The sequence below is a fragment of the Rhinatrema bivittatum genome, chromosome 3 (genome assembly GCF_901001135.1).
Source record: "Rhinatrema bivittatum chromosome 3, aRhiBiv1.1, whole genome shotgun sequence".
NCBI classification, from domain to species: Eukaryota; Metazoa; Chordata; class Amphibia; order Gymnophiona; family Rhinatrematidae; genus Rhinatrema; species Rhinatrema bivittatum.
Window position 1 is genome coordinate 35,028,377 of NC_042617.1, and position 25,777 is coordinate 35,054,153.

At 46.8% G+C, this 25,777-nt stretch overlaps 1 protein-coding gene across 1 annotated transcript in view; it reads left to right on the top strand.

Moving 5' to 3' along the window:
• Nucleotides 1-25,777, top strand: part of NVL (nuclear VCP like) — a 239,096-nt gene that overhangs the window by 114,855 nt on the left and 98,464 nt on the right. Inside the window, 5 exon segments of the mRNA XM_029593097.1 lie at nucleotides 4,055-4,273; nucleotides 6,006-6,047; nucleotides 6,049-6,111; nucleotides 7,070-7,132; nucleotides 22,187-22,306. Of these exon segments, the coding sequence (XP_029448957.1) occupies nucleotides 4,055-4,273; nucleotides 6,006-6,047; nucleotides 6,049-6,111; nucleotides 7,070-7,132; nucleotides 22,187-22,306 (507 nt within the window).

The following is a 25,777-nucleotide window of genomic DNA, read 5'->3' on the forward strand; positions in this document are numbered from 1 at the left end:
CTGATATTCTTGCAAAACATGACCACTCATCAGGAGGATGTTAAGAGAGTTCTACAGAGGCTCCATGAGAATGATCTCTATGCCAAGCTATCCAAATGTGAATTTCACAAAGAGTCAGTACCTTTCCTAGGCTACATCGTCTCCAATCAAGGCTTTCAAATGGATCCACAGAAGCTGGAGAGTATCCAGAAATGGGCGTAACCCACCAGGTTAAAGGCTCGCAGATGCTTCTTAGGTTTCACCAACTATTACAGGACCTTCATCAAGAATTACTCTTCACTCACAGTGCCGCTTACAGCTATGACAAAGAAAGGTGCCAATGTTGCTAATTGGTCTCCAGAAGTGATAGCTGCATTCCAGAAACTAAAAGATGCCTTTTCCAGCAAGCCATGTCTTCGACACCCAGACCCCTCCAAGCCTTTCATCATGGAGGTCGACGCCTCAGATTTTGGCATAGGGGCCGTATTAAGCCAGGCTGATGATTCAAAAGTTCCACAACCATGCTCATTCTTCTCCCACCGCTTCTCTCCTGCAGAGAAAAACTACGGAATAGGAGATATGGAGCTTATGGCTATGAAGATGGCATTCGATGGCTCGGAGTGCAACATCAAGTAACGGTCTTCACAGACCATAAGAATCTGGAGTACCTCCGCCACGCACAGCGCCTGAATCATAGACAAGCGAGATGGTCTCTGTTTTTCAGCAGGTTCAACTTTGTGCTCAAATACCACCCTGGAGATAAGAATATCAACGCTGACGCTCTAACTCTCTCATTTCTCTCTGAGGACATACCTGAAGAACCGCAACACATCATTGACCCAGAGAAGGTCATATTGGCAGCTACCCACTCAGTACCTGCAGGAAAGACTATCGTACCCAAGAACCTCAGAAAGAAGTTATTGGCTTGGGCCCACGACTTCAAGCTTTCAGGACATCCTGGTCAACATTGAACCCTGTCTAAACTTCAGACCTATTACTGGTGGCCCACCATGAAGGAAGACACATTCTCCTACGTCGCTTCCTACGCAAACTGTGCTAAACAGAAGACGCCGCCGGGTCGTCCATGGGGTCTTCTCCAACCCTTGCCAGTGCCAGAAGAACCATGGACACATATTGCCTCAGACTTCGTGGTAGATTTACCATCATCAGGAGGAAACAACACCAATAAGGGTAAATGTAGATCGGTTCTCGAAGATGGCTCATTTTGTGGCTCTCCCAGGCTTTCCCACCACCATGGAGCTCGCCAAGCTATTCATTACGCACATCTTCCGCCTGCATGGCTTGCCTAAGCACATAGTCTCCAATCGAGGAGCCCAATTCACAGCTAACTTCTGGAAGGCACTATGTAAAAAGTTCGATATTTCCCTCGACTTCACCTCCGCATACCATCCACAATCCAATGGACAGAGAGGATGAACAGGACTCTCAAACAGTTCATTCGTGCCTACATGGACACTCGCCAGAATGATTGGAGTGAACTGTTGCCCTGGGAAGAATTTACCATAAATTCTCACCCAGCAACATCCACTGCACCAACACCATTCGAAGTGCTCTACGGACGACTACCACAGCCACCACTGCCACTTCCGTTATCAGTGTCATCCCCGGCAGCTCTACTGCCAAAGATATCCAGCAACTTTGAACTCAGACAAGAGAGCTTACCAAAGCAGGACTTTGAGCAAAGAAAGGATACGATGCTCATCACTGCAAGGCTCCAGACTTCAAGCCTGGTGATAAAGTCTGGCTTTCCACGAAGCACTTAAGACTTAAACTTCCTTCAGCTTGCTTCGCTCCTCGCTTCATCGGACCATTTCCCGTTCTCAGACGACTGGGCAATCTCACTTACAGTCTGAAGCTACCATCTACTTTAAAGATCCACAATGCATTCCACGTCTCACTATTGAAGCCATCTGGTACCTTGAGTTCTCCAACAAGGTACCAGAAGCAACACCTATAGATGCAGAAAAAGACATCGAATACAAAGTAGATGCAGTTCTCGATGTGAGAAGACGAGGCAGAGTATGGGAATACCTCCTGTCATGGGAAGGGTATGGCCCTGAAGAAAACTCTTGGACACCAATGTCTAATAACCTGGATAAAGAGATGCTACAGGACTTTCATCACTTGCATCCTCAAAAACCAAGACCTGGTAGGAAACAGCGTGGACGCCCTTTGAAGGGAGGGTTACTGTTGCATCCGTCAGTCTTCAACGGCTTCGCCCCACTTGCCTCACCTTATTCTCGGCTCCTCCCGCTTACCTGGGCAAGATGGTTACCGCCGCTTCTTCCAGCCGACCTCTCTGGCGTCCCCAGAATGGCTATGGTGCAGCCTTCCACCATTGCTCCTCCCAGGTAACTACTAGGGTGCGCGCACGTGCGCTCAGCCCACGTCTTTGTACCACCCTTGGCGCGAACCTCGAGGGCGTTCCCTCATGCTGACATCACGCCATCCGGGTATATTACCTTCATCAATTTGCTAGCTCCCCGAGTTAGCAAGGACTCAAATCCGTTCCTGTCTATGCTACTCTGCCGCTTCTGTACTGCCGCAGGAAGCTTTCTCTCTCTCTCTGCCCTTTGGGGTACATGCTAACCTGGGTACCCACTCCTCGGGGGCCCTCTGCTTTATTTCAGGTTCCTTTCAGGGAACAGGTACTCGCTCCTCAAGGGCCTGCTCTCCCTGCCTTGGTGCCTGTACCTTCAACTATATACCTGGTGGAATCGCATATCAACAGCCAACACCTAGTGAGTTATCTAACTCTGTCTATCTCATCCACAGTATCTCCTCATTGGGAGACCTGCTGCAAAACCTCCTGACGTCATCTAGGAGACAAGGGCTCCCTCTGCCGAGGACTCTGAGACTACAACTACAGACTGCCTCACTGATCTCAAGCTGTTTAATAAAAGATTTACCCTGTGTTTTGTGTGCACGAGTCTAGCCCAGTGCTGTGGCTCCTCACGGGGCTCCTCCCCGTGGGCGTGGTCATCTCCACAGCACGCAAGGATCCACAAAACACACGTTATCATAACAGTTGGAGGCAGGATGCTAGTCTCAGTGTAAAGATCAGAAATGTGCTGTGGCAAATCAGGGGTTTTGTATGCTGTGTAGTTTATTGTTCTGCCCTGTGACATTTTACCTTAGAGAGCTCCTTTCCTGTGTGCTGGCCTACAGGTGGTGTTTGACCTCTTCTGTGTAATTCAAGCACAGGCTTTGGATGTTGCCTTTACTCAGAAAGTAGCTTGAACAGCATACTCATCCCTGAGGACATGTAAGACTGAAACACCCTGCAGTGCCATTGGCCAAAAATCCATTACTAGGCTGAAGGCCACTGTTAATATTTTGTGCACGGATTGGCCCTGCAGACCGAGAACCAGTCCTGAAGGTTCTGGAACTCTCCAGTCTCGGCTGGAAGTACAGAGAGAGCAGGTCTCTTTGCTGAGGTCCTGTTCAGCTCCTGCGCAGCCTTTTTCCTCACCTCCCCAGGCATTATTTAAGTAGTGAAGTATTTACCTAGTTTCTACTGTTTAATCTTTGTTGTTTTACCTGTTTCTGTTTGCAGTTTAAATCTTTTTTTTTTTTTTCCTATTCACTGTTCCTACTTTTTGCTACTAAACTTATTAGTTTGTTAGCTCAGCCTGTCTTGGACTGATTATTGATCCCAGGTATTGTGTTTATTTGGTCTGTGGGTGTCTAGGAACTGTGTGACCCTCAGGTTGTGTGGGCTCCCAGTGTCCCTCAGAACCACCAGGGAATAATTTGCAGGCAGGGAACTTGCCCAGAGGCAAGCAGGAACCCAGTTGGCAGGTGGGAGGTTGCCAGTGTAGGAGCAGGTGCAGGCGGGCCTGTGTCGGGCTTGGCAGGATCCTCCGAGTGGCCACAGGGTTATCCTACATGGGTGTTGGGGGTGGCACTGCGGCGTTATGTGACATGTTCCCAGTCAGTTATTTAGTTTAGAAAGCCTAAAAATAATCAAGCCCTCTGCGTGGGCGTTGTCCTTTGTAGGCTGCCTTAAAGCCCCTGTGCTAGCACCGACATTGCCTTCTTGTTTGACCCTCAGGATGAGTTGCAGAAGCTCCTGGAACTGCTGAAAGAGCCGACCCCGCTGCAGGAGGAGCAGCTGCAGAAACTCTGCATTGAGATGGACGACTTCATTCTCGCTCTGTCATCTGTGCAACCCTCAGCCAAGAGAGAAGGCTTTGCCACCGTCCCCGACGTGACGTGGGCTGACATTGGAGCCCTGGAGCAGATCCGGGAGGAACTCACTATGGCGATACTGGTAAGAAGTTACGGTATGTGCAAAACACACGATTGAATAGCAGGAAAAGTTCTCTGTGCAGGTTTTTGCAGCCTTCTCTGAACAGATCCAACTTAAAGCTGGTTAATGATCGTAAAAGCAAGATTAATAAACATCACAGAGTAACTGTAGCAGCAATGAAAAGTTCCACTCGCAGCCACAAACAAGTTTGGTACTTGGATTTTGGCTGTAGGTGGAACTTGTACTGATACTATAATTCATTTTTCTCTCCACTGCCCAAAAAATCATGTTCTGTCATTTTGAGCCAGCCTCAAATCATGATGTACACCATGTTTGTAATCCACTTTGCGTGATAGTTATCAATAAAGGCGAAATATAAGAATTTTAAATAAATATTTATTTTTTGCGCTCTCCGCACAATTAAGCTCTGGAATTCACTGCTGCTGGATGTGGTGAAGGTACTCCGTGCAACTGGATTTAAAAAAGATTTGGACAAGTTCCTGGAGGAAAAGTCCATAAAACTATTATTAACCAGCTAAGCTAGGGGAAAGCCACAGCTTATCTCTGAGAATGGCCAACAAGAAATGAACCTACTCTTTGGGATCTACTGAGCACTTCCTAAAGACCTGGACTGACCGTGTCAGAGACAGGATGCTGGGCTCCATGGACCCTTGGACTTGACCCAGTGTGGCTCTTCTTATGTTCTTTCTTCTATCTTCTCCCTCCCTTGATTCATGGTTTTCTGGCCCTCCACCTTCTCCTCTCCTTCTGCCCTTCCAATCCCCGGGCCAGGAGGAGGAGAATGGAGAACCATCCCCAGCAGCTGCTGCCTTTATGGCTCTATTCTTAGGTCTGTCTCATGCCCGATAACCGCATTTCAGGACACTGCACCATTCAAATCCCAGAGCTAAGAACAGCGCGGTAGAGGCGGCAGGAATGAAGCTCCACACCCTGGGAGGCCAAAGAACTGCTGGGATCTGTGGGGGTGAAGGGGGGATGGGAAGAGAAGTCTGCCTTGTTGCCAGCTACTTTGCATGGCCTCCGCCCCTTGCATTGTTCCATTGCACCCCCTCGTTAAGAAAGCCACCAATGTATCGAGCCTTAATGTGCCTTCTGCGAGGCGTATTCCAGAGGTTCGGTCCCAGCCTATCCCTCTGCCACCACATCCGATATTCCATGCATATCTGCGGCTGCCATCAATGTGGCCACAGTACGGTACAGGGCACGTCCAACGGCTGTGGCTGTTCTTCCTGCTGCTGCCACAGGCACCATTACTATACCAGCAGCAGAAATATAAAGGCACAGCCCAATCAGACCGCAGGCGTGAGGAGAGAGCTTCAGACGCTGGCAGTGGAGGAAGGGGCACATGTCTGAGAAGAGGAAAAGGAGCGAGGATACAGAGTGAGAAACGAAATAGAAATGACCAGGAAAAGAAGGGGGAAGCAGAAACAGGAAAAATCGTATTTACCAGTCAGAATGCACTGCTGGTGGCTTTCCTTAACTTGCAAATCCCAGCAGCATTTGAAATTCTTGGTCAGCATGATTTCCCTTGCTTGCTGATTGCATTCTGCGTGTCTTACAAATGCACTTTTCTGCAAAGTACTTGACTTCACAGGCAGAGGGAAGCGAGAGATGATTCCTGCTCATCGTCTAACATCACTCATGAGTCCCTGGGTTTGAGATGGGCGCTGAGGGTGGTCTCTCTAGTTCTAGCTGTTCGCGCAGTAATTGTTGTATTTGTTTTGTGTCTCAGGCTCCCGTACAGAACCCGGAGCAGTTTAAAGCTCTTGGCCTCGCTGCGCCCTGCTGGCGTTCTGCTTGCTGGACCCCCTGGCTGTGGCAAAACGTTGCTGGCAAAGGTATTGTGGCGTCTTAGTTACCCGATCAAAAGACAAAAAAATGAACCCAGCGCCGGAAATGTGCTGATTGGGAGACGTATTGATTGCCAACCTGGGAGCTCTCCATCCAAATCTGAGCCGACTGGGACCTGGACACAGTTTTTAAGATTAATTCCTTGAGTAAAAGCAGTGCTATAGGTAGTATGAGAGGAAGCTGCTGCTGCTTCTTTTCACTTGGTGAAAGCAGCACTACAGCAGCACATGCAGGCTGCTGCAGCATTTTCATATGGCCTGGGGATCGAAGGAGAATGGGCCGCAGGAGGGGGGAGGAGAACGAGAGAGAATGGCGGTGCCAGGTGAGGGTGGGGAAAGAGACTGTGATGTGGCGGGACTCTTTTTTTTTGGGAGGAATGGAGCAGGAGAGAGGAGATCGGTCAGGATGAGTTGGGGGTGGGGAGAAGAATGAGCAGTGGAACTTTGAGTCTTCCCTGGTGCTTGTTTTTGGCCTGTCCACACGACTACCCCATGTCCACATTACCTGCTCCTCTCTGGACATTTAAATACAGGCTGGTCAGTCACAACTCGCGGTTTTCTGTTTTTTCTCTTTTTTTGCTGGAGGCACTGTAATTTCTTGTTCAGTTCAGCACCCCCAGTCATTTTTAAAAGTTGGATTTCTCTGAGAGAGAGAGACCAGAGTTCCCAGCCATGGTTGTTAACAGGAGCGTTTTTTTAAGACCAGTGTTGCTGTGAGGGATAGTGAATTTGAAGACATGCTAGTGGGGGAGGGGAGAAGTGACAGATTGCTTCTGGGGAGGTAGATGGTCAGCGGGTTACCTGCAGTTATACTACCTGTCCTATCGGTCACTGGCATCCCTTAATAAAATTCAGCCAGGCTGGCCAGATGATATTTGGTTGGCAACCCCGTTTTAGACAGAAAATTGTAAAAACTGATTGGATTTGTCTGCTTCTTTTCCAACAGGCTGTGGCCAATGAATCTGGCCTGAATTTCATCTCGGTCAAAGGTCCTGAATTGCTGAACATGGTAGGTTTGTGTGTGGTGGCTTATTGTCCAATTTACTCTGATTACGGGAGATATCTGGGTCAGGCCCAAGACAAAATTGAGATTCTATTAATTATTAAGACAAATATATGTACACAGATATCACCTTCACTATCAAGTTCAACTCTACATCAGCATTGTGCATACAGGGTAATAACCGAACAAGGCACAGTAGGTGAAGAAAATGGTAAATAGGGAAACATTTGGGGAGGCTTAGTGGTACAGTGGCATCAGAAGAAGCAGAGGGATATAAGGATTATGTGGTCCAAGAGGCGTTCAGCTGTATTAGGTGACAAGTGAATAAGGTCATTTTTTGGGTGACTAAGTTGAGCTAGCCTTTTAGATGACATTTGTGTAATAGGTAAGGTAGTTTCTAAGTTGCATCTGAGTAAAGTGCACAAAATTAGAAGCAGGGGTAAAATCACAGCAGTAGAACTTATTATGGCAGTTTCTGCTGCGTTCCAGCCACTCCTTTTAGGTGCTGAGGAGTGTGTCTTGACAGGCAGGCCGTGTTTTAGCTTCTGATCCGAAGGCCACTTTGAAGAGCCATGTTTTCAGTAGCTTTCTGAAAGTTAGCTGGTTTGGTGCAAGTCTGATGTTAAGTGGCAGGGAGCACCATAAGAGTTGGAACTGGACCTGAAAAGGTTTCTCTCAGGTCCTCATGAGGCACAGTTCCTTTGGTGTCAGAATGACCAGGCAGGCTTGGGGCAAAAAACACAAGAGATGGAGATGGCAATTGCTGAGGTAGGTCAGCGCATTGCCTTTGTTGGCCATAAAGGCCAGCACCAGGATTTTGAGTTAGGCTTGGTGGAGCCAGTGCAGAGGGTTTCAGGATAGAGGTGATCCATTCGGCTTTTTTTGCCCCCAGCACCATTCAAGCTGCCGTGTTCTGGGTGAGACTCGGGTGTCAGTTGAATACTTTTGGAATCTTAGTGTGAAGCGAGTTGCAGTAGGCCCGGTGGGAAATCACACAAGCCTGGATGACCATAGCAAAAGCAGAGCCGCTGCAGAGGGGGTGGAGGTGTTTGTAATTGGTGAACTTGAAAGAAAACTGGTTTAGATACTGCTAGAATTTGAGCTTCCATAGTGAGCTTGGAGTCTAGCACAAATCCTAAGCTGTGAACTTGAAAGCTAAAGGGTTACTTTGGAATCTTAAATAGCTGAGGTCATTTTTGTACACCCACAATATTAGGTTTTTTGTTATGGATTTAGCAACAATTTATTTTGGCACAACCAGCCAAAGCTCTTCCACAAGCATTTGTTGAGGTTGGCAATCAATTTTTCCCAGGTCTGAGCCAATGTTGGCATACGAGTAGTAGATTAATCTGAAAGTGTCCGATAAGTTCACCTAGGAGGACCAAATAGATATTGAATAGGGCAGGTGATTTTATTTATTTACATTTCTTATGTCCCGCTAAATCCAAAATCCATAGCAGCTTACAATAACATTCATAATAAAATGCAAGCAACATAAAACAAGTAGGCATAAAAGACCAAAAAACATATAAAGCCAGCATAAAAGAAAGTACATCAAATAAAACAAATAGGTGTTTTGAAGCATCTTAATGCAATTAAAACGAATGCAATCATAACATTTACAAAACAAAAAAAAATCGTAGAGAAGACAAATCCTGATCAGACAATAGTTCTTTTAAAACTGATACCTTCATAAATTAATTTAAATCAATAAAACCTGTAAAATTAATTTAAAAGCTTCCTATGAGAAAAGGCTAAATAGGTTAATGCCCTTCAGCTTGGAGAAAAGACAGTTGATATGATCGAGGTCTATAAAATGATGAGTGGAGTAGAACAAGTAAACGTGAATCAGTTGTTTATTCTTTCAAACAGTACAAAGACTAGGGGAAATGCAATGAAGTTACTAGGTAATACATTTAAAACTAATAAGAGAAAATTTTTTCCCAATGCATAATTAAGCTCTGGAATTCGTTGCCAGAGGATATGTGAAAGCTATTAATATAGCTGCATTTAAAAAAGGTTTAGACAAGTTCCTGGAGGAAAAGTTCATTAACAATTATTAAGGTAGAGTTGCAGAAATCTACTGCTTATTCTTGGCATAAGCAGCCTGGAACCTATCTACTCCAGTCCTCGGGATCCTGCCAGGTACTTGTGACCTGGATTGGCCACTGTTGGAAACAGGATATTTAGTTTAACGGACCTTCAGTCTTAACCAATATGGAAGTTTGTTCCACAAAACAGGAGCCATAGTGAAAACATCCTCTTGCAGAATTCATGTACTGTTATAGATCTAGGGTGTGGCACATCAAACACTTACCAGCAGATCATAATGCTCTAGAAGGTCGATAAACCTTCAGAAGAGAACTCTTGCAAAGGGGGACATCATTGTATAATGCTTTTTGAACCAAAGTTAAGTATGTTAAGCTGAATTCTCCATGCATCTGAAAGCCAGTGCAGTGCATGGAGATCTGGAGTTATATGATTATATAACTAGATGCATCTGTCAAAATTCAGACTGCCGAATTTTGTGCAACTTGTAAAACCTTAATAGTATGTTGAGGTAACCCTAAGTATGTTGAGGTAACCTTACTTCAAGGTGTCCTGCAAGGCTCTTCCCTCTCCTCCACCCTATTTAACATTTACCTTACACCTCTATGGATTTTAGTATAGCTGAGTTTAAAAAAGGATTGGATAAGTTCTTGGAGGAGAAGTCCATTACCTGCTATTAAGTTCACTTAGAGAATAGCCACTGCCATTAGCAATGGTTACATGGAATGGACTTAGTTTTTGGGTACTTGCCAGGTTCTTATGGCCTGGATTGGCCACTGTTGGAAACAGGATGCTGGGCTTGATGGACCCTTGGTCTGACCCAGTATGGCATTTTCTTATGTTCTTATGTTCTCTATGCCACCTCTTAACAGAACTCAAACTTAACTTCTATCTATATGCTGATGACATCCAAATCACAATCCCTATCCGCAACACTATATCCGATGCACTGAAGCATTGGGAAACGTGTCTTGTTCCTATTAATGCACTACTTACGAACCTTCATCTTGCTCTGAACACAAACAAAACAGAACTACTCCTTATCTCTCCCCATTCTAAACCCCTTTCACTGCATGACCCCTCTTGTAAACCTACTTTAAACCAACCCTTTGTAAGAGACCTTGGAGTCATTCTGGATGAGCAATTAAACATGAAAAAATATGTAAGCTCCATCCTTAAAGACGGTTTCTACCAGCTAAATGTCCTAAAAAAACTCAAGCCACTGCTGCACTTACAAGACTTTCGTACAGTTATCCAATCATCCCTCCTTACTAAACTCGACTACTGTAATTCATTACTACTAGGTCTCCCGCATGCCACCATCAAACTGCTCCAAATGTTGCAGAATGCAACAGCCAGAATTATCACTAACACCTGCAAAACTGACCACATCACCCCAATTCTGAAAAGCCTTCATTGGCTGCCAATCCCTTTCCGTATTCTCCATAAAACATTAACTACCATACACAAATCCATCTTCTCGCACAACTCTCTCTGGCTCGACTCTCCTTTTAGCCCTGTCATACAGACCCGTCCCACCAGGTCAGTTAACAAAGGAACCCTGCAAGTGCCCGCTCTAAAAATAGCACATCTCACCTCCACCAGGGATAGAGCTCTTTTTATAGCAGGCCCTATGCGATGGAACTCCATGCCCATGACGCTCCGATTAGAAGCCTGCCCAATTAAATTTAGATCTAAATTAAAGACTTGGCTTTTCCATAAAGCCTACCCTGACTAATCTAACTCCCTCTGTGAATCCCAGATCTGCCACTGTATAATATGCTTTTGTGAATTCCAGAACTGCTATTGTATAATACACCGTTTTTTTCCCTGTCCCCCACCCTGCATAGCATTAATTCTTGCCCCCCTTTGGAGTATGCAACTTACCTTTTGTATCTCCCCCTGCATAGCATTAACCCTGCCCCCCCTTTGGATTATGTAACTTACCATTTGCCATTTGAACTCATTTTATCCCTCTAGATATAGTTATTTATATATATATAGTTGCTCTTCTTTTGTTGTTGAATCTATTTAACCAATGTTTACATTCCTATTTTTTCTTGCCTCTGCTTTAGTTATTCTCTTCAGTCATCTTCCCTTTACCCTGTTATAATGTATTTTCCTCGCTTTGGTTAATATGTGAACCGACATGATGTGCCTTTCTAATGTCGGTATATAAAAATTACTAAATAAATAAATAAAATGGAATTTAAATCGAAGCCTGACAAGCCAGAGCCTGAAGTATAGTTCTAAAATGGGAATTCTCAAGATAAGGTTTAATCTTTCTTAAGATGTTAAGTTTGAAAAATGTTTTTTGAACAACTGTTTTCATGTGAGATTTAAAAGAAAGATTATGGCTCCCAGGTTTCTGATACAGGAATAGAGAGAGTCCTTCGACTTGTGTACTACAGTCGGTAAAGGGGACAATGGCTTAATCTGATAATTTCAGGTTTTGAAACATTAAGATTTAGCTTGTTATAAATGACCAAGAAAATGCGATCGGTATATAGTCAAAGAACTTTATTTTCACAGTTTATCAGTCCGACTCTGGCCGAGTTTCACTCTATGGATAGAGCTGCCTCAGGGGCTATGTGTGTTTTTTTTCTACACATTTTAATATGGGTTCCTTCCTTTTAACTGTTATGACATCAAATGTGGCTGAATTATTCAGTTTGGATCTGGGAACTGGATGTGCTGCAATTACCTCCACTCTTGAGCACAAGTTCTGGCACACCAGAGACAAACACCCCGAAGCATGCTTTGCTTCTTTCTAATGCATTAAGTGAAATGAGCTGGTGCGAGAACACAGCACCACATCTACAGTTTCTCACAAAAAAAGAGTGGAGGTAATTGCGGCACATCCAGTAGCAACATCATCACGCCCCTATGCGCTCTCTTATGGAGTGTTGCAGGGATCCATGCCATCTATCTCGGTGGTATTAAAAAATGGCGTAATAAGCGTAATAAGACACAGCTACGCTTTAGATTTTGCTTGACGCCTTCGAGACCGCTTTCTCATTTCCCCATGCTCATACAAAGAGAAGCGTCTGGCAGTGTGGGACACCCTACAGCACCTACTCAGTCTCGGAGCCATTGTACCAGTTCCTCCGGCGGAGCTTCGAACAGGCCGCTATTCCATTTATTTTGTGGTGCCCAAGAAAGAGGGCACGTTCAGGCCCATTCTCGATTTAAAGAGGGTCAGCAGGTGTCTTCGAGTTCCCCGTTTTCGCATGGAGACTCTGCGGTCGGTCATTGCATCAGTACACAAGGGAGAATTCCTAGTGTCACTGGATCTCACGGCAGCATATTTGCACATTGGAATCTGGGCCGACCATCAGAATTTCCTGAGGTTTTCCATCCTGGGGGATCAACATTCAGTTCTGCGCTCTACCTTTCAGGCTCGCAATGGCACCTAGGACCTTTACCGAAGTCATGATTGTGGTGGCAGCAGAACTTTGGACGAAAGTCTTGTTAGTCCATCCGTATCTGGATGATTGGCTGATTCAAGCGAAGTCGGAGTTGCTTTGTCGCTCAGCAGTGGACCGAATTCTGCAACTGCTGAGGTCACTGGGTTGGATGATCAATTTGGCCAAGAGCCACCTGGTTCCCTCCCAGTCCTTGGAGTTCCTGGGAGCCCTGTTTGACACATGCATCGGCAAGGTTTTCCTCACCGAGGAGCGGATTGTCAAGCTGCAAGGGCAAGTTCGAGACTTGCTAGCCCATAGTCTCTCCAGGGTCTGGGACTACTTACGGGTCCTCGGCTCGATGGCTTCCACCTTGGAGCTAGTCCCATGGGCCTTTGCTCATATGAGACCTCTTCAGTCCGCATTGCTTTCCCGTTGGAACCCGGTGTCCGAGCAATTTCATCTTCCACTTCCTCTTATAGGATCTTGCACGTTCCATTCTCGATTGGTGGCTCCTCTCAGACAATTTGTGCCAGGGGATGGCCTTGGACGTTCCTGCTTGGATGGTGGTCACCACAGACGCCAGTCTCTCCGGCTGGGGAGCGCTTTGTCAGGGGAGGTTGGTGCAGGGCCAATGGTCAGTGAAGGAATCCCTGTGGTCAATCAATCATTTGGAGACCAGGGCAGTGCAGTTAGCGCTACAGATTCTTCTTCCACTACTGCAGGAAACGTCCATCAGGGTTCTGTCAGACAATGCAACAGTAGTGGCTTATATCAATCGCCAAGGAGGAACCAAGAGTCAGCCGGTGGCGATCGAGGCTCAACTGTTAAGCCGGACGGAACAGCACCTAGTCAGCATCACAGCCTCTCACATCGCTGGGGTCGACAACGTTCAAGCCGATTTTCTCAGTCATCACCGACTTGATTCCGGGGAGTGGGAGCTCTCCGAGGAAGCATTCCGTCTCATTTGCGACAGGTGGTCCAGACCGAGCATGGATTTGATGGCGACGTTTCAAAATGCCAAGGCCCCTCGATTCTTCAGTTGGTGCTGGGAGCGAGGGGCGAAAGGGGTGAATGCCCTGGTTCTCGCCTGGTCAAAGAACGTCCTGCTGTATGTGTTCCCACCTTGGCCTTTGGTCGACAGGGTGCTGTGGCGCATTGAAGCTCACCCGTCAGAGGTGATCCTAGTAGCTCTGGAGTGGCTGAGATGTCCATGGTTTGTGGATCTCATCAACCTAGCAGTGGAAGGGCCCCTGAGGTTTCGAGGGCTACCGAATCATCTGCGTCAGGGGCCCGTTTGTTTGGAAGAGGTAGATAGCTTTTGTCTTGCGGCGGCTTTTGAGAGGCAACGTCTGAAGAGCAAGGGTTATTCAGACGCGGTTGTAGCTACCCTTTTGCGTTCCAGGAAAACTTCCACCTCCTTGGCCTATGTCAGGGTGTGGGGGATTTTTGAGTCTTGGTGCGTTGAGCACAAGGTGGAGCCTACTCGAGCTTTGGTGCCTGATATCTTATCCTTCATACAGGCCGGCCTGGCTAAAGGCCTATCGTGTAGCTCTTTACGGGTGCAGGTAGCAGCCCTTGGTTGTTTCCGTGGTAAGATACGAGGTATGACCTTAGCAGCGCATCCGGATGTGGCACGTTTTCTCTGAGGGGCAAAACATTTGTGTCCTCCAGCCAGGAATCCTTGTCCTTTGTGGAGCCTAAACCTTGGTTCTCAAAGCTCTGTGTGCGACGCCATTTGAGCTTCTAAAGAGGGCGACACTGAAAGATCTTACATTGAAGGTGGTTTTTCTCGTGGCTATTTCCTCAGCTCACAGGGTGTCAGAGTTTCAGGCGTTACCCTGTAGGGAGCCCTTTTTAAGAATTATGGATACGGGAGTCTCTTTGCGGACTGTTCCTTCCTTTCTCCCAAAAGTGGTTTCCTCCTTTCATTTGAATCAGTCGGTGGAACTCCCATCCTTCCCAGACTTGAACCGCTCTGATCCCCAGTCTAGAGATCTGAGGAGGCTAGACGTGCGCCATATTCTGTTGCGTTATTTGGAGATTACAAATGGCTTCCACATGTTGGACCATCTTTTTGTACTGTGGAGTGGCCCCAAAAAAGGGCATAAGGCGTCTAGGGCTACGATTGCCTGCTGGTTGAAAGAGGCTATTGGTTCCGCGTACCTGCTTCACGGCTGGCCGCTTCCAGTCGGTCTTCAAGCACATTCTACCCGTTTGCAAGCAGCCTTGTGGGCAGATTGTCAGAAAATTTTGACACGAGATTTGTAGGGCAGCCACTTGGAGGTCGTTGCACACCTTTGCTAGGCATTACAGATTGGATGTCCAGGCCCCAGGATCTGGGGGGTTTGGTGAAGGTGTGATCCAAGCGGGACTCTCAGGGTCCCACCCCACATAGAAGAGCTCTGGTACATCCCAGGAGTCTGGACTGATCCGGGTACGTACAGGGAAAGAAAAATTGGTTCTTGCCTGCTAATTTTTGTTCTGTAGTACCATGGATCAATCCAGTGTTTGGGATAACGGAGAGTACGCTCGTTCAGTACTTCTTTATTTTCTCTGCAGACTAGTTTTCAAAGTTTCCACCGGTTCTGCTCCTACTTTGGGGTTAGTGAACAGGATGTGTGTGTTGCAGGGTTTTTCTTTCCCTGCTCCATTGCATGGCTAAAATTCAAATTAAAGTAGTTTATTGGTTATGTTGGTTTAAAATGTTCTGCTTGAATACAGTGTAATACTGATAGACTGTAGGTGGCACCTCAGGGTATAGGGCAGAGTCAGTCAAAACTTTTCTGTCTCCATCTGCTGGAGGGGAGGCAAAACCCAGCAGTCTGGACTGATCCGTGGTACTACAAGAACGAAAATTAGCAGGTAAGAACCAATTTTCCTTTAGAGAGGGTACAGACTATTCGTGGTTGACAGGAAGTTGGATAGCAGTTTAAGAACTGCATATTCTATGATACTGTCCAGAAATGGTAGTTTTAAGGCTGGTCTGTAATTCCTCTGCTCATTTGGGTCCAGGTTGAGTTTCTTTAAGGTTGGTCTGACTGTTGCTGTTTTTAAGCAGTCAGGTAAGTAACCCTTGGCTAATGATGCATTTACAGTGAGCTGGAGATGATACTGTAGTCCAATTTTGGCCTAGAGGAGTAGGGGTCCTCACAACATGTTGTAGATTTTAGGTTGGATAGAAGAGTGTCAGTGTCTTTGTCTTCATCTAAAAGTGGGTGAAAAGGGGCGAAGTTGTGCTAGGGTGTGAGCTAACGATAGATCTTCTATGCCAGAGTCTAGCTCTGTTCAGATGAGTGCGTTCTTTCATTGCTAGTTTATTACATTGAGCCTCTGTTTCCATGTACAAATGTGAGAAGGTGTAGGTCCTAGTAATTTATTTCTCAGAGAACAAGCAGGATGGTAGTCCTCTTACATGGGTGACATCATCTGATGGAGCCTGCCATGGAAATCTTATGTCAAAGTTTCTAGAACTTTGACTGAGCCTCTCTGGGCATGCTCATGCGTGCAATATATTACGCATCCATGCAGGTCCCCTCAGTTGTTTCTTTTCCACGGAGCCCTGCGTGGCAAGTAGCAGAGCCTCTCCACAAACTTTTTCAAATTGCAGTTTTTCTCTCTCTCGTGTATTTTTTGCGGGATCGCACATTCATCATGAGGTCCTCGTCTCATTTCTGCCCTTATCATCTTTAGCCAGGTTCATCTAAGTTTTTGGGTAAGTTTTCTTTTACAGTCAATCCCTGGGGCAGCAGCACTCTGTGCCCACAGGCCATTGAGTGCTGCTGCCATCAATGTCAATATCATGTCCTTTTTGTTTATTGCTGACATGTCTGCATTCAATTTCAAGCGATGCCCTCAGTGCACGAGAACCATGTCTATCACAGACCCCCTTGATAGATGTGTCCTCTGCCTGGGAACTCCCATCTGCATGGGAGTATTGTACGATGTCCAGGGTTGCAGCAAGTGCACCCAGATTACCCATAAAGGATGTAAGATCCAGCTTAACAAGATGGAGTGATTCTTTGGGTTGGCTAAGACCGGTCCACTGATATTGGCATAGAGGGACCTCAGAGCCACACCAATGGACACCAAGCCAGCAACATTGGCTGGGCCATCAGTTCCGTCAATACTGACAGCTGCCAGAGATACTGGAGACAGGCTATCGTCTGCCTCCCCTAGGTCAAAGACATCTGTACCAAAAAAGGACCAATCCAAGCATCGAGGGAAGCTGAAGAAGTATCAGCATTGGTCCCTGTCAATGCATGGTGCCGGGCACAGGGATGCACCAGTGCCTGCTGCAATGCCTCTGAAGCATCCCCGTAGTGAGGAGTATCAGTCCTCCATCAAAACCCAGGATTTGCCCCGGTCTCCACCAGTATCTGTGCCTACCACCGATCCTCCTCTGTTCCAGTGAGGATCTGGTCACACCTCCTTGGGACCTGGTTGGTCTTGGCATTGGTGGTGTTGGAGGAGGAGTTGGAGAGGTGTGTGCGGATGGCTGTGGAGAAGACTGTTGTAAGGCCTTAGCATCGGGACACCAACAGCACTGAGGCTGGCATTGTCCCTCCTTGAGCCACTGTTGGAATCTCTGCATGCGCTCATCGGCATGTTACCGACCCAGCCCATGTCAGTACCCGGGGCGGCATCTGTGGCGTCTCTGACTGGTTCGATGTCTGTCCATGGTTCCTCGGAGGAGGAAGCTCCCCCCATGAAAGGGATGGCATCAGGGCCTGAGCTCCCATGCCCAGCTGAGTCAGTGGCAATGTTCCCTCGATGTCAAGAGTGTGTACACTCACGTCGAGATATTCCCTGGTCACAGTAAGTATCTCCGATTCGTGGTGGATAAACAGCACTTCCAGTACTGTGTTCTATCTTTTGGGCTAACATCGGCCTCACGTGTCCTCACAAAATGCTTAGCCATTGCGGCAGTGCACCTTTGTAGCCTTGGAGTCCATTTTCCCCTATCTTGTCAATTGGCTGGTCAAGTGCACCTCTTGGGCAGGGGTCTTGGAGTCCATGCGCTCAACCATCTGGGTGCTGGAGTCTGGGTGCTGGAGTCACTAGGGTTCTGGGTGCTGGAGTCACTAGGGTTCGTCATCAACTACCCCAAATACCATCTGGGTGCTGGAGTCTGGGTGCTGGAGTCACTAGGGTTCTGGGTGCTGGAGTCACTAGGGTTCGTCATCAACTACCCCAAATACCATCTTAGCCATTCACCCCAATTGGATTTCACTGGAGCCCTGCTAGACACGGCTCAGGCCAAGGCCTTCCTGCCAAGGCAACAGGCCATCACATCAGAGATTAAACGAGTCAGCAGGTTTCGGTGTGGCATATGTTGAGACTGTTGGACCCCATGGCCACATCAGTCCATGTTACTCCCTTGGCATGTTTGCACATGCAAAAGGTCCAATGGGCCTTGAGGTTGCAGTAGCGACAAGCTACTCAGGACCTCCAGAATCACATCCAAGTTACTCTGTTTCTCCTGGACTCTGGTGGTGAGAAATTTCAAATCTGGAAAGGGGGGTATCCTTTCAAAGTCCTCCCATCCAAATTGTCCTTACCAAAGATGCATCCACCCTGGGCAGGGAGCTCATGTAGATGGACTCGGCACCCAGGGCTTATGGTCCACCCAGAAACATCTCTATCAAATCAATTTCCTGGAGCTCCAGGCGATCAGATATGCACTGTGGGCTTTCAGAGATCAGTTGTCCAACAAAATTGTTCTGATACAGACCAGCAACCAAGTGGCAATGTGGTATGTTGTCAAGCCGGGAGGTACAGGCTCGTACCTCCTGTATCAGGAAGCGGTCCAGATCTGGTTGTGTGCTCTTTCCCACAGGATGGTGCTCAGGGCCATGTACCTGCCAGAACAGAGAATGTAATAGTGGACAGATTGAATCGTGCCTTCAGGCCCCATGATTAGTCTCTGGACCAAGGGGTTGTGAATCGGATCTTCCACCTTTGGGGAAGAAGCCGGATGTGGATCTCTTCACAGTGCCTTGGAACAGGAAGGTCTCTCAGTTCTACTCTCTATACAGGACACGCAGTAAACCAGTCTTGATACCTTTGCCTGTCATTGAAGTGAGGGTATCCTGTATGTGTATCCTCTTGAAGCTTCACAAGGACAGAGGGACTATGATTCTTATAGCCCCTCATTGGCTAAAACAGATTTGGTTTCCACTCCTCAGGGAGATGTCCATCCAGAAACCGATCAAACTGGGGACCCTCGGATTTCATCACCTAGGATTGAGGCAGGTTGCGCCATCCCAGCCTCCAGGCCCTGTAGCTCACAGCCTGGATGTTGAGAGGTTGCTATTGCAACCACTCGATCTCTTGGAAGAGATTTCCAGAAAGCCTTCCACTAGAAAGTCCTACGGACTGAAGTGGAGGAAGTGTTCTGTGTGGTTTGAGCAGAAGACCTTAGATCCTTTCTCCAGCCCCCACAGACAAAACTGTTTGACTACCCTCTACACCTATCAAAAGCTGGTTTGAAGACCAACTCTGTTAGAGTTCATCTAAGTGCTATTGGCACATATGACCATGGTGTAGATAGTGCAGCCTATAGTTGTATGTTTCATGCAGGGGCCTGCTTCAGTTGAAGCCTCCCCTAAGGCCTTCTGCTGTGTCTTGGGACCTCAACATAGTGTTAGCTCAGCTAACGAAAGTTCCCTTTGAGCTGCTGCGCTTCTTAAACGTGAAAAACCTGACCTGGAAGATCATATTTTTGTGGCAGTCACTTCAAGCAGGGTCAGAGAGCTCCAGTTCTTAGTGACTTATCCATCTTACACTAAGTTTTTTCATGATAGGGTGGTCTTGGGTACGCACCCTAAGTTCCTGCCTAAGGTGGTGTTGGACTTCTGTCTTAACCAGTCCATCATTCAGCCAGTGTTCTTCCCAAGGCCCCATCTGCACCAAGGTGAACAAGCCCTGCACAGTTTGGATTGCAAAAAGAGCCTTAGCCTTCTATCTGGAGCGGACAGAAGCCCATAGACAGTCCACCCAACTTTTTGTTTCTTTTGATAGGAATGCTGTTGCCAAGTGTACACTTCCTAATTGGCTTGCAGACTGCATCTCCTTATGTTATACCTGCATATTGGGGGTCATGTCAAGGCTCGCTCTGATCAAGCCATGGCAACGTCTGTGGCCCTTTTGCGATCTGCAGAGCTGCGACATGGAGTTCTCGGCACATATCCACATCAAATTATTGTTTGGATGGTGATGGCCGACATCAGGTTTGGCCATTCATCCTTCGGAGCTTGTTTGAGGTGTAAAACCCAACTCTGTTCCCGCCTAGGGCCCATTGTTTTTGTTCAGGCTGCTCCCCCCCAGCAAAACAGGTTATTGTTGTGCCCTTGGCACTTGTTTGGTGTTTTGTTTAGTCCCCTTTTATGTTGGTGGCAACCTGTAGCTAGGGTTTCACCCATATGTGAGGACTGCCATCCTGCTTGTCCTCAGAGAAAGCAGAGTTGCTTACCTGTAACAGGTGTTCTCCGAGGACAGCAGGATGTCGGTCCTCATGAAACCTGCCTGCCACCCCACAGAGTTGGGTTTCCACTACTTGGGTTTTCTCCGTTGTTATTTTATTCTTTTGAATTCTATGATAAAAGACTGAGGGGACTCTGCTTGGATGCATGGTATATTGCATGTGGTTCAGTCAGAATTCTAGAAAGTTTGACGTAAGTTTCCATTCTGGGCTTCATCCAATGATGTCACCCATGTGTGAGGACTGACGTCCTGCTGTCCTTGGAGAACACCCGTTACAGGTAAGCAGTTCTGCCATACCTCTGAATCACTCCCTAATGACACCATACCTAGCGAACAAATCCAAGAAAATATTTTTTTCACTCAACACACAGTTAAGCTCTGGAATTGATTGCTGGAGGATGTGGTAAATGCAGTTAGTGTAGCTGGATTTAAAAAAAAAGATTTTGGACAAAATCCTGCAGGAAAAGTCTATAAAATCATTATTAACCAGGTATATATGGAGAAAGCCACTGCATGTAATCTATCTACTATTTGTGATTCTTCCAGGTACATGTGACCTGGATTGGCCACTGTTGTAAAAGGGATGCTGGGCTTTATGACCCAGTATGGCGATTCTTATGCTAAATGTTTTCAAACAATATGATAAACTAAAGGATCTTGAAGCAAAAAAAAGACACAGAAAATCACCTGTCTTAGTCACATGCTGATTAAGACAGGTGAATTTCCTGTCCAGTTTTTAAAATTGTATGCCAAGAAGTGTTTAAGAGTTTGAGTTTATATGATGTTTTTTCTAATTCACGCGTCATTTACCGTGAAGCTAGCAAGTTGCCTAAAAAGATGGTGTATGATGAATATTTTCCATAAGGTTTTTTTTTGTTTTTTTTTAATATAACTGTAGGAATTAAAAAGTGCACAAAAAACTGAATTCTAACACTTCTTGGCATTAAAAAAAAACCAACCCACTAGACCTATGACTGAGCGTGTGATTAGGATGCATTTGAAGTTCCCGTGTCTCTCTTTCTCTGAGGTCAGTTTATCGTGTCTTGAAACATTTTAACTTTTGTTGTGTTTATAAATCATTAATGGAATGGATTTTGTCCTTCCTTCAGCTAAATAGGCCTCTTGCTTGGGGAAATGTTCCTCTCCCGGACTGATCTTCTGTCCCAGGCAGTATTATTGTAGGACAGGTGAGCTCAGCTTGGGCTTGGAATTCACATGTGGCAGTTCAGAGTCCCCATCATGTCTCGCTGTGATCCATTTTAGAAATTCTGTGATGTGGGGGAGTCAGACACAGCTAACCTTTAGACTCCACAGACCCATTCACTGAGCATATCAGAGCAGCACGAGCCACCCTAGAGAGGGCCACTTTTGCCCTGACATGTTAGAACTGTGAGCTTTTATTTTGTTTCCTAAGATAATTAAAAAAAATGTAAGAAAAGGTAGGAAAGTTTTCCAGCATTGTTAGGCCTTCCTAGAGAACTAAAGAGAGTGGACTTTTTAAGAGAGGTATATTGTTCCTTTAATCGTTTATTCTGAGATAGAGGTGTCCAAAGTGTTACAGAAATGAATTCTGGCTCTTACAATCCATGAAAATGTGAACCTGAATTCTATTGGGGGGGGGGGGGGTTCCTCTTTTATAAAGAATGGATGGACCGTTTGGTCTTCTTCTGCTGTCATTTCTATGTTTCTGTGAATTATGACCGAGAGACTAGACAGATCCCCAAAGGCTGTGCATCGTGAGACAAACTCGAAAAGACTAAAGTGTGCATTTCTGAATGAACTGCTGAGAATGACCAGCAGCCTTTCTGCATGGGCTGGTAAATCACAGAGGGAAAGTTCTTTATAAAAGAATTAAAAAAAAAACCCCAAAAAAACAAACCCAAAAATAACCCCTCTAGACTAGAGCAACTCTTAACCACAGAATACCAGAGAAACCAGATTTTCCTAAGAACCGGACACTACCGTAGCGCAGACATGGGAATGAGGGTCACAAGCGAAACAGGTTGGCAAGTGGCGATCTTTCTGGCATCCACAAGTTCACAATGTGTCGCCGTTTAACTTGTCCAGATTTTGTTTGGGCTGCTGTGGAGACTCTCTAGAAATTTTGCACTGTGTGTTCCAGTACGTGGGTGAGAGCGAGCGAGCCGTGCGGCAGGTCTTCCAGAGAGCCAGCAACTCTTCCCCCTGCGTGATATTCTTTGATGAAATTGATGCTTTGTGCCCTCGCAGGTCTGGCCACGAGGTGAGTTGCTTCTTTACATCGTGCTTAGCTTGCTGTAATGCCCATGGTTTTCAATAAAATGCGATACTGAGACGAAGGACCTAAATATGCGTTCCCAAAAGGAGAGGGGAGATTCATTTAAATACCTCAGTAGGATAAATAAGGCCCAAGAAGCAAACTTTTTCAGAAGAAAAAAAAAAACTCTAGAACAAGAAGGCGCAGGGTGTAGACTCGGGTGCAACTTCAAAAAATATTTCTTCATGGAAATAGGTGGTGGATGCATGGAATGGTCACCTAGAGCAGCCACTAAAGACAGAACAGTAACACAATTCGAGGGAGCCTGGGACGAGCAAGAAGTGATAGGAAAGTTAGAGATCAACTGGGGATCTCTGGCACTGCGCCTGGAACGAAATTGGACCTTGGGGGTCCTTCTCTGCCGTCATAGTCCATGTTTCAGATGCATTTGAAATGCAGCTGGGTTTACTTAGAACAAAACCGGTTTAGAGATCTTCTGTCTTTTGATTTAAATCAGTTTTCAAGTACATATGGAAAAATTCCTGTAGCATCACGGTTGGCTGGGCGGAAATATCTTTTGCCCTTTTTTTAGTCTTTATTGTAACTTACTCTGTTACTATAGTGCGGACAGCATCACAAATGCAACAATTCAGGCCAATGGCGTCGATGAATTGCCATCGTTGTCTTGGGATGTCCCTGAAATCTCAGTACAAACTCCCTGAAAAGGTACACGGGCAGTACCAAATGTTATAAAAGCTTTCAGAAAACATCTTTTGGGGATCTGGGTATATCCTCCAATATACCCAGTGGCATAAATCTCGGAAGAGACCCGGGAGCTACGAAACCGAGGACAGCAGGTTGTCAGTCTTCACACGTGGGTGACATCATCGGCCTGGAACTTTGATCTGAAAGATTCTAGAATTTTCAAACATGCCCTACTGAGCATGTGCAGCTGTAGTCATCACCTTGCCCCCTCCCCCCAGTCAGAGTCCCTCGGTCTCTTTTTATTTTTTTCCGCGGAGCTGTGAAGTCACGGTATTCAGCTTTGCTCTCTCCTCACAGTTTTTAGATTTTTTTTTTCTGGAACTGCAGCTGGTTTTCTTTTTCTTTCTTTACAGTAGTTTTTATTTTTGGGGTTTTTTTTTCCTCTTCCTTTCAACTTTCTGCCAGCTGCATGGTGGGCCTTAGTCACCGTGCAGCCTAGCAAAGTCTAATTCTATGCCTTAATAAATAAATACTGCATCTGCAGTTTAGTTTCTGTGGCCTCTCCTTGCTCTGTTTTTCTGCCTTTGGAGCTGACCGGACTGACAGAATGCAGTCTGTGGGTGATCCATGTAGGTCACTGAACCTGGGGAGTCGCTTGAGTTCTCATGAAACCCACCGGCCTTCCCTGGAAGTTGGTTTCTCCATGTATTAGCTATATTATGGACTGAGAGATTCTGCCTAGGGGGCAGGGTGATAACTACAGTTCCCTGTATGTACCAGGATCAGTCCGGACTGCTGGGTTATGCCTCCCTTCCAGCAGATGGAGTCAGAGAAAAAACTGAAAAGGCACCTTCCATATACCTGGTGTGCCACCTGCAATCCCTCAGTATTTCTCTGACTCCAGCAGATTGAGAGAGCATAACCTGTGGTCCTGATCATCTCTAAATTGGGAGGGTTCCTCTGACAAGTTTGGTTTAAATTTATGGGGAATCCTCTGTCTAGATCAATTCTTTAAAAAAAAAAAAAAAGGCCATAGGCAGGCAAGGCAGGACATTGCCCTATAGCCTTTTTCCCGGAGTAACCTTTGGTCCCCTGCTTGGTGAGTTAGCAGGGGGAGGATTCACCGGTGGGCCGGTCACTCTCCCCCTTCTCCAGAGACGCTGCATTCCTCGGAGACACAGTTGTTACAGAGAAAATTAATTCCTCTGAAAGTTCAGTAATTGTGTGGTTCAGGGAGGTTGTTCCCCTGTGTTACTATGAAAGTTACAAAAAAAAGAAGAATAATAAAGAACACATTGAGACAATTTATTTGATAAAGGAAAGGTTTTTTATTTAAATACCGACCTTTTTGTCCCGCGCCTGCCTTAATCTCCCGGGCCTCCGGACAGGGTGGCTGGCCACCCGACAGCATTTTTGCGCCTTTAGGGATGCAGCGGGGAACCGTTTGCATGGCGTGTGGGGAGCCAGGGTGCTGGCTCTCCCCGAAGACCTCTGCTCCCAGTGCATCCCCAGGGGCGAGGGGCCTTCGCAGCGGCCGATTTCGGGCAGGGGAGCAGCCCTGCCGCGCCCGAGGGAACACAAAATTGCACCGCTTCCTCAGAGGCAGAGGCCAGGCACGCTCCCGAACGGCATGGGGATGGCGGCCATCTTGCCTCCATCTGATCCGCCGGCGGCCATCTTGCCTCAGGCAGATCGCGATGCCGATTCTATTGGGGAGGGAGAGGAGCTTCTTTCTTTGTCCCCGCCGGCACTCAGCCCTCAGAGACCACACGATTTTCAGCGGGACTTGGGTCTACCTCCGTTTCCATCAGCGGGGGGGCCCTTAAAGAGACCTCACCCATTTTCTTCCCAGTTTGTCTTACTTTTACATAAAGCTTATGTGGAAGCTGAAACTGACTGGGAAAATCGGTCTCCTGTCCCAGCTAAGTATTTTAAGGGCACAACAGACCAGGAAAGCCCTGGTTCAGGGGTGCCTTGCATGGTCCAAGCTGGTGGACCTTCTATTCCGGTCTCGTCTGCGGATCTTATGTCTCAGGACCCCCTCACTCATGATCTGGGTGATGATGTGGGTAGTACAGATCCGGTGGAGGGGGACGATCCACAGATACTCCACTTGTTCCACAAGGAGGAGCTGGACCCATTAATTTTGCATGTACTTCAGGAACTTGAAATCCCAGTCCCACAGGCAATTCCGGATACTTCGCCAGGAGACTCTGTGTTATCGGGACTCCGTGCTCCATCGCAAACATTTCCTTTCCATCCAAAACTTTTTCAGATCGTATCCCGGGAATGGGATACTCCGGAAGCTACCCTGCATGTCAGCAGAGCTATGGAAAAGCTTTATCTGCTTCCTAATGAGTCCTTGGAGCTCCTTAAAATCCCCAAGGTGGATTCGGCAGTCATGGTCATTGCCAAGCATACTACCATTCCCTTCACAGGAGGCACGGCGCTCAAGGACCTTCAGGATCGGAAGCTGGAAGTCTTGCTCAAGCGGATTTTTTAAGTTTCGGCTTTAAGAGTGAGGGCCGCGGTTTGCAGCAGCATGATGCAGAGGGCCACCCTCCGCTGGGTCCAACAAATGCTCACGGCACAGGATCTTCCTCCGGAAGAAGCTGAACAGGCGAACTGCATGGAATCTGCGGTAGCATATACCACGGATGCTTTGTACGATCTCCTCCGCACCTCGGCTCGCACTATGGCTTCTGCAGTTTCTGCAAGGCGGTTCCTATGGCTAAGTAACTGGGCGGCAGACGCCTCCTCTAAGTCGCAATT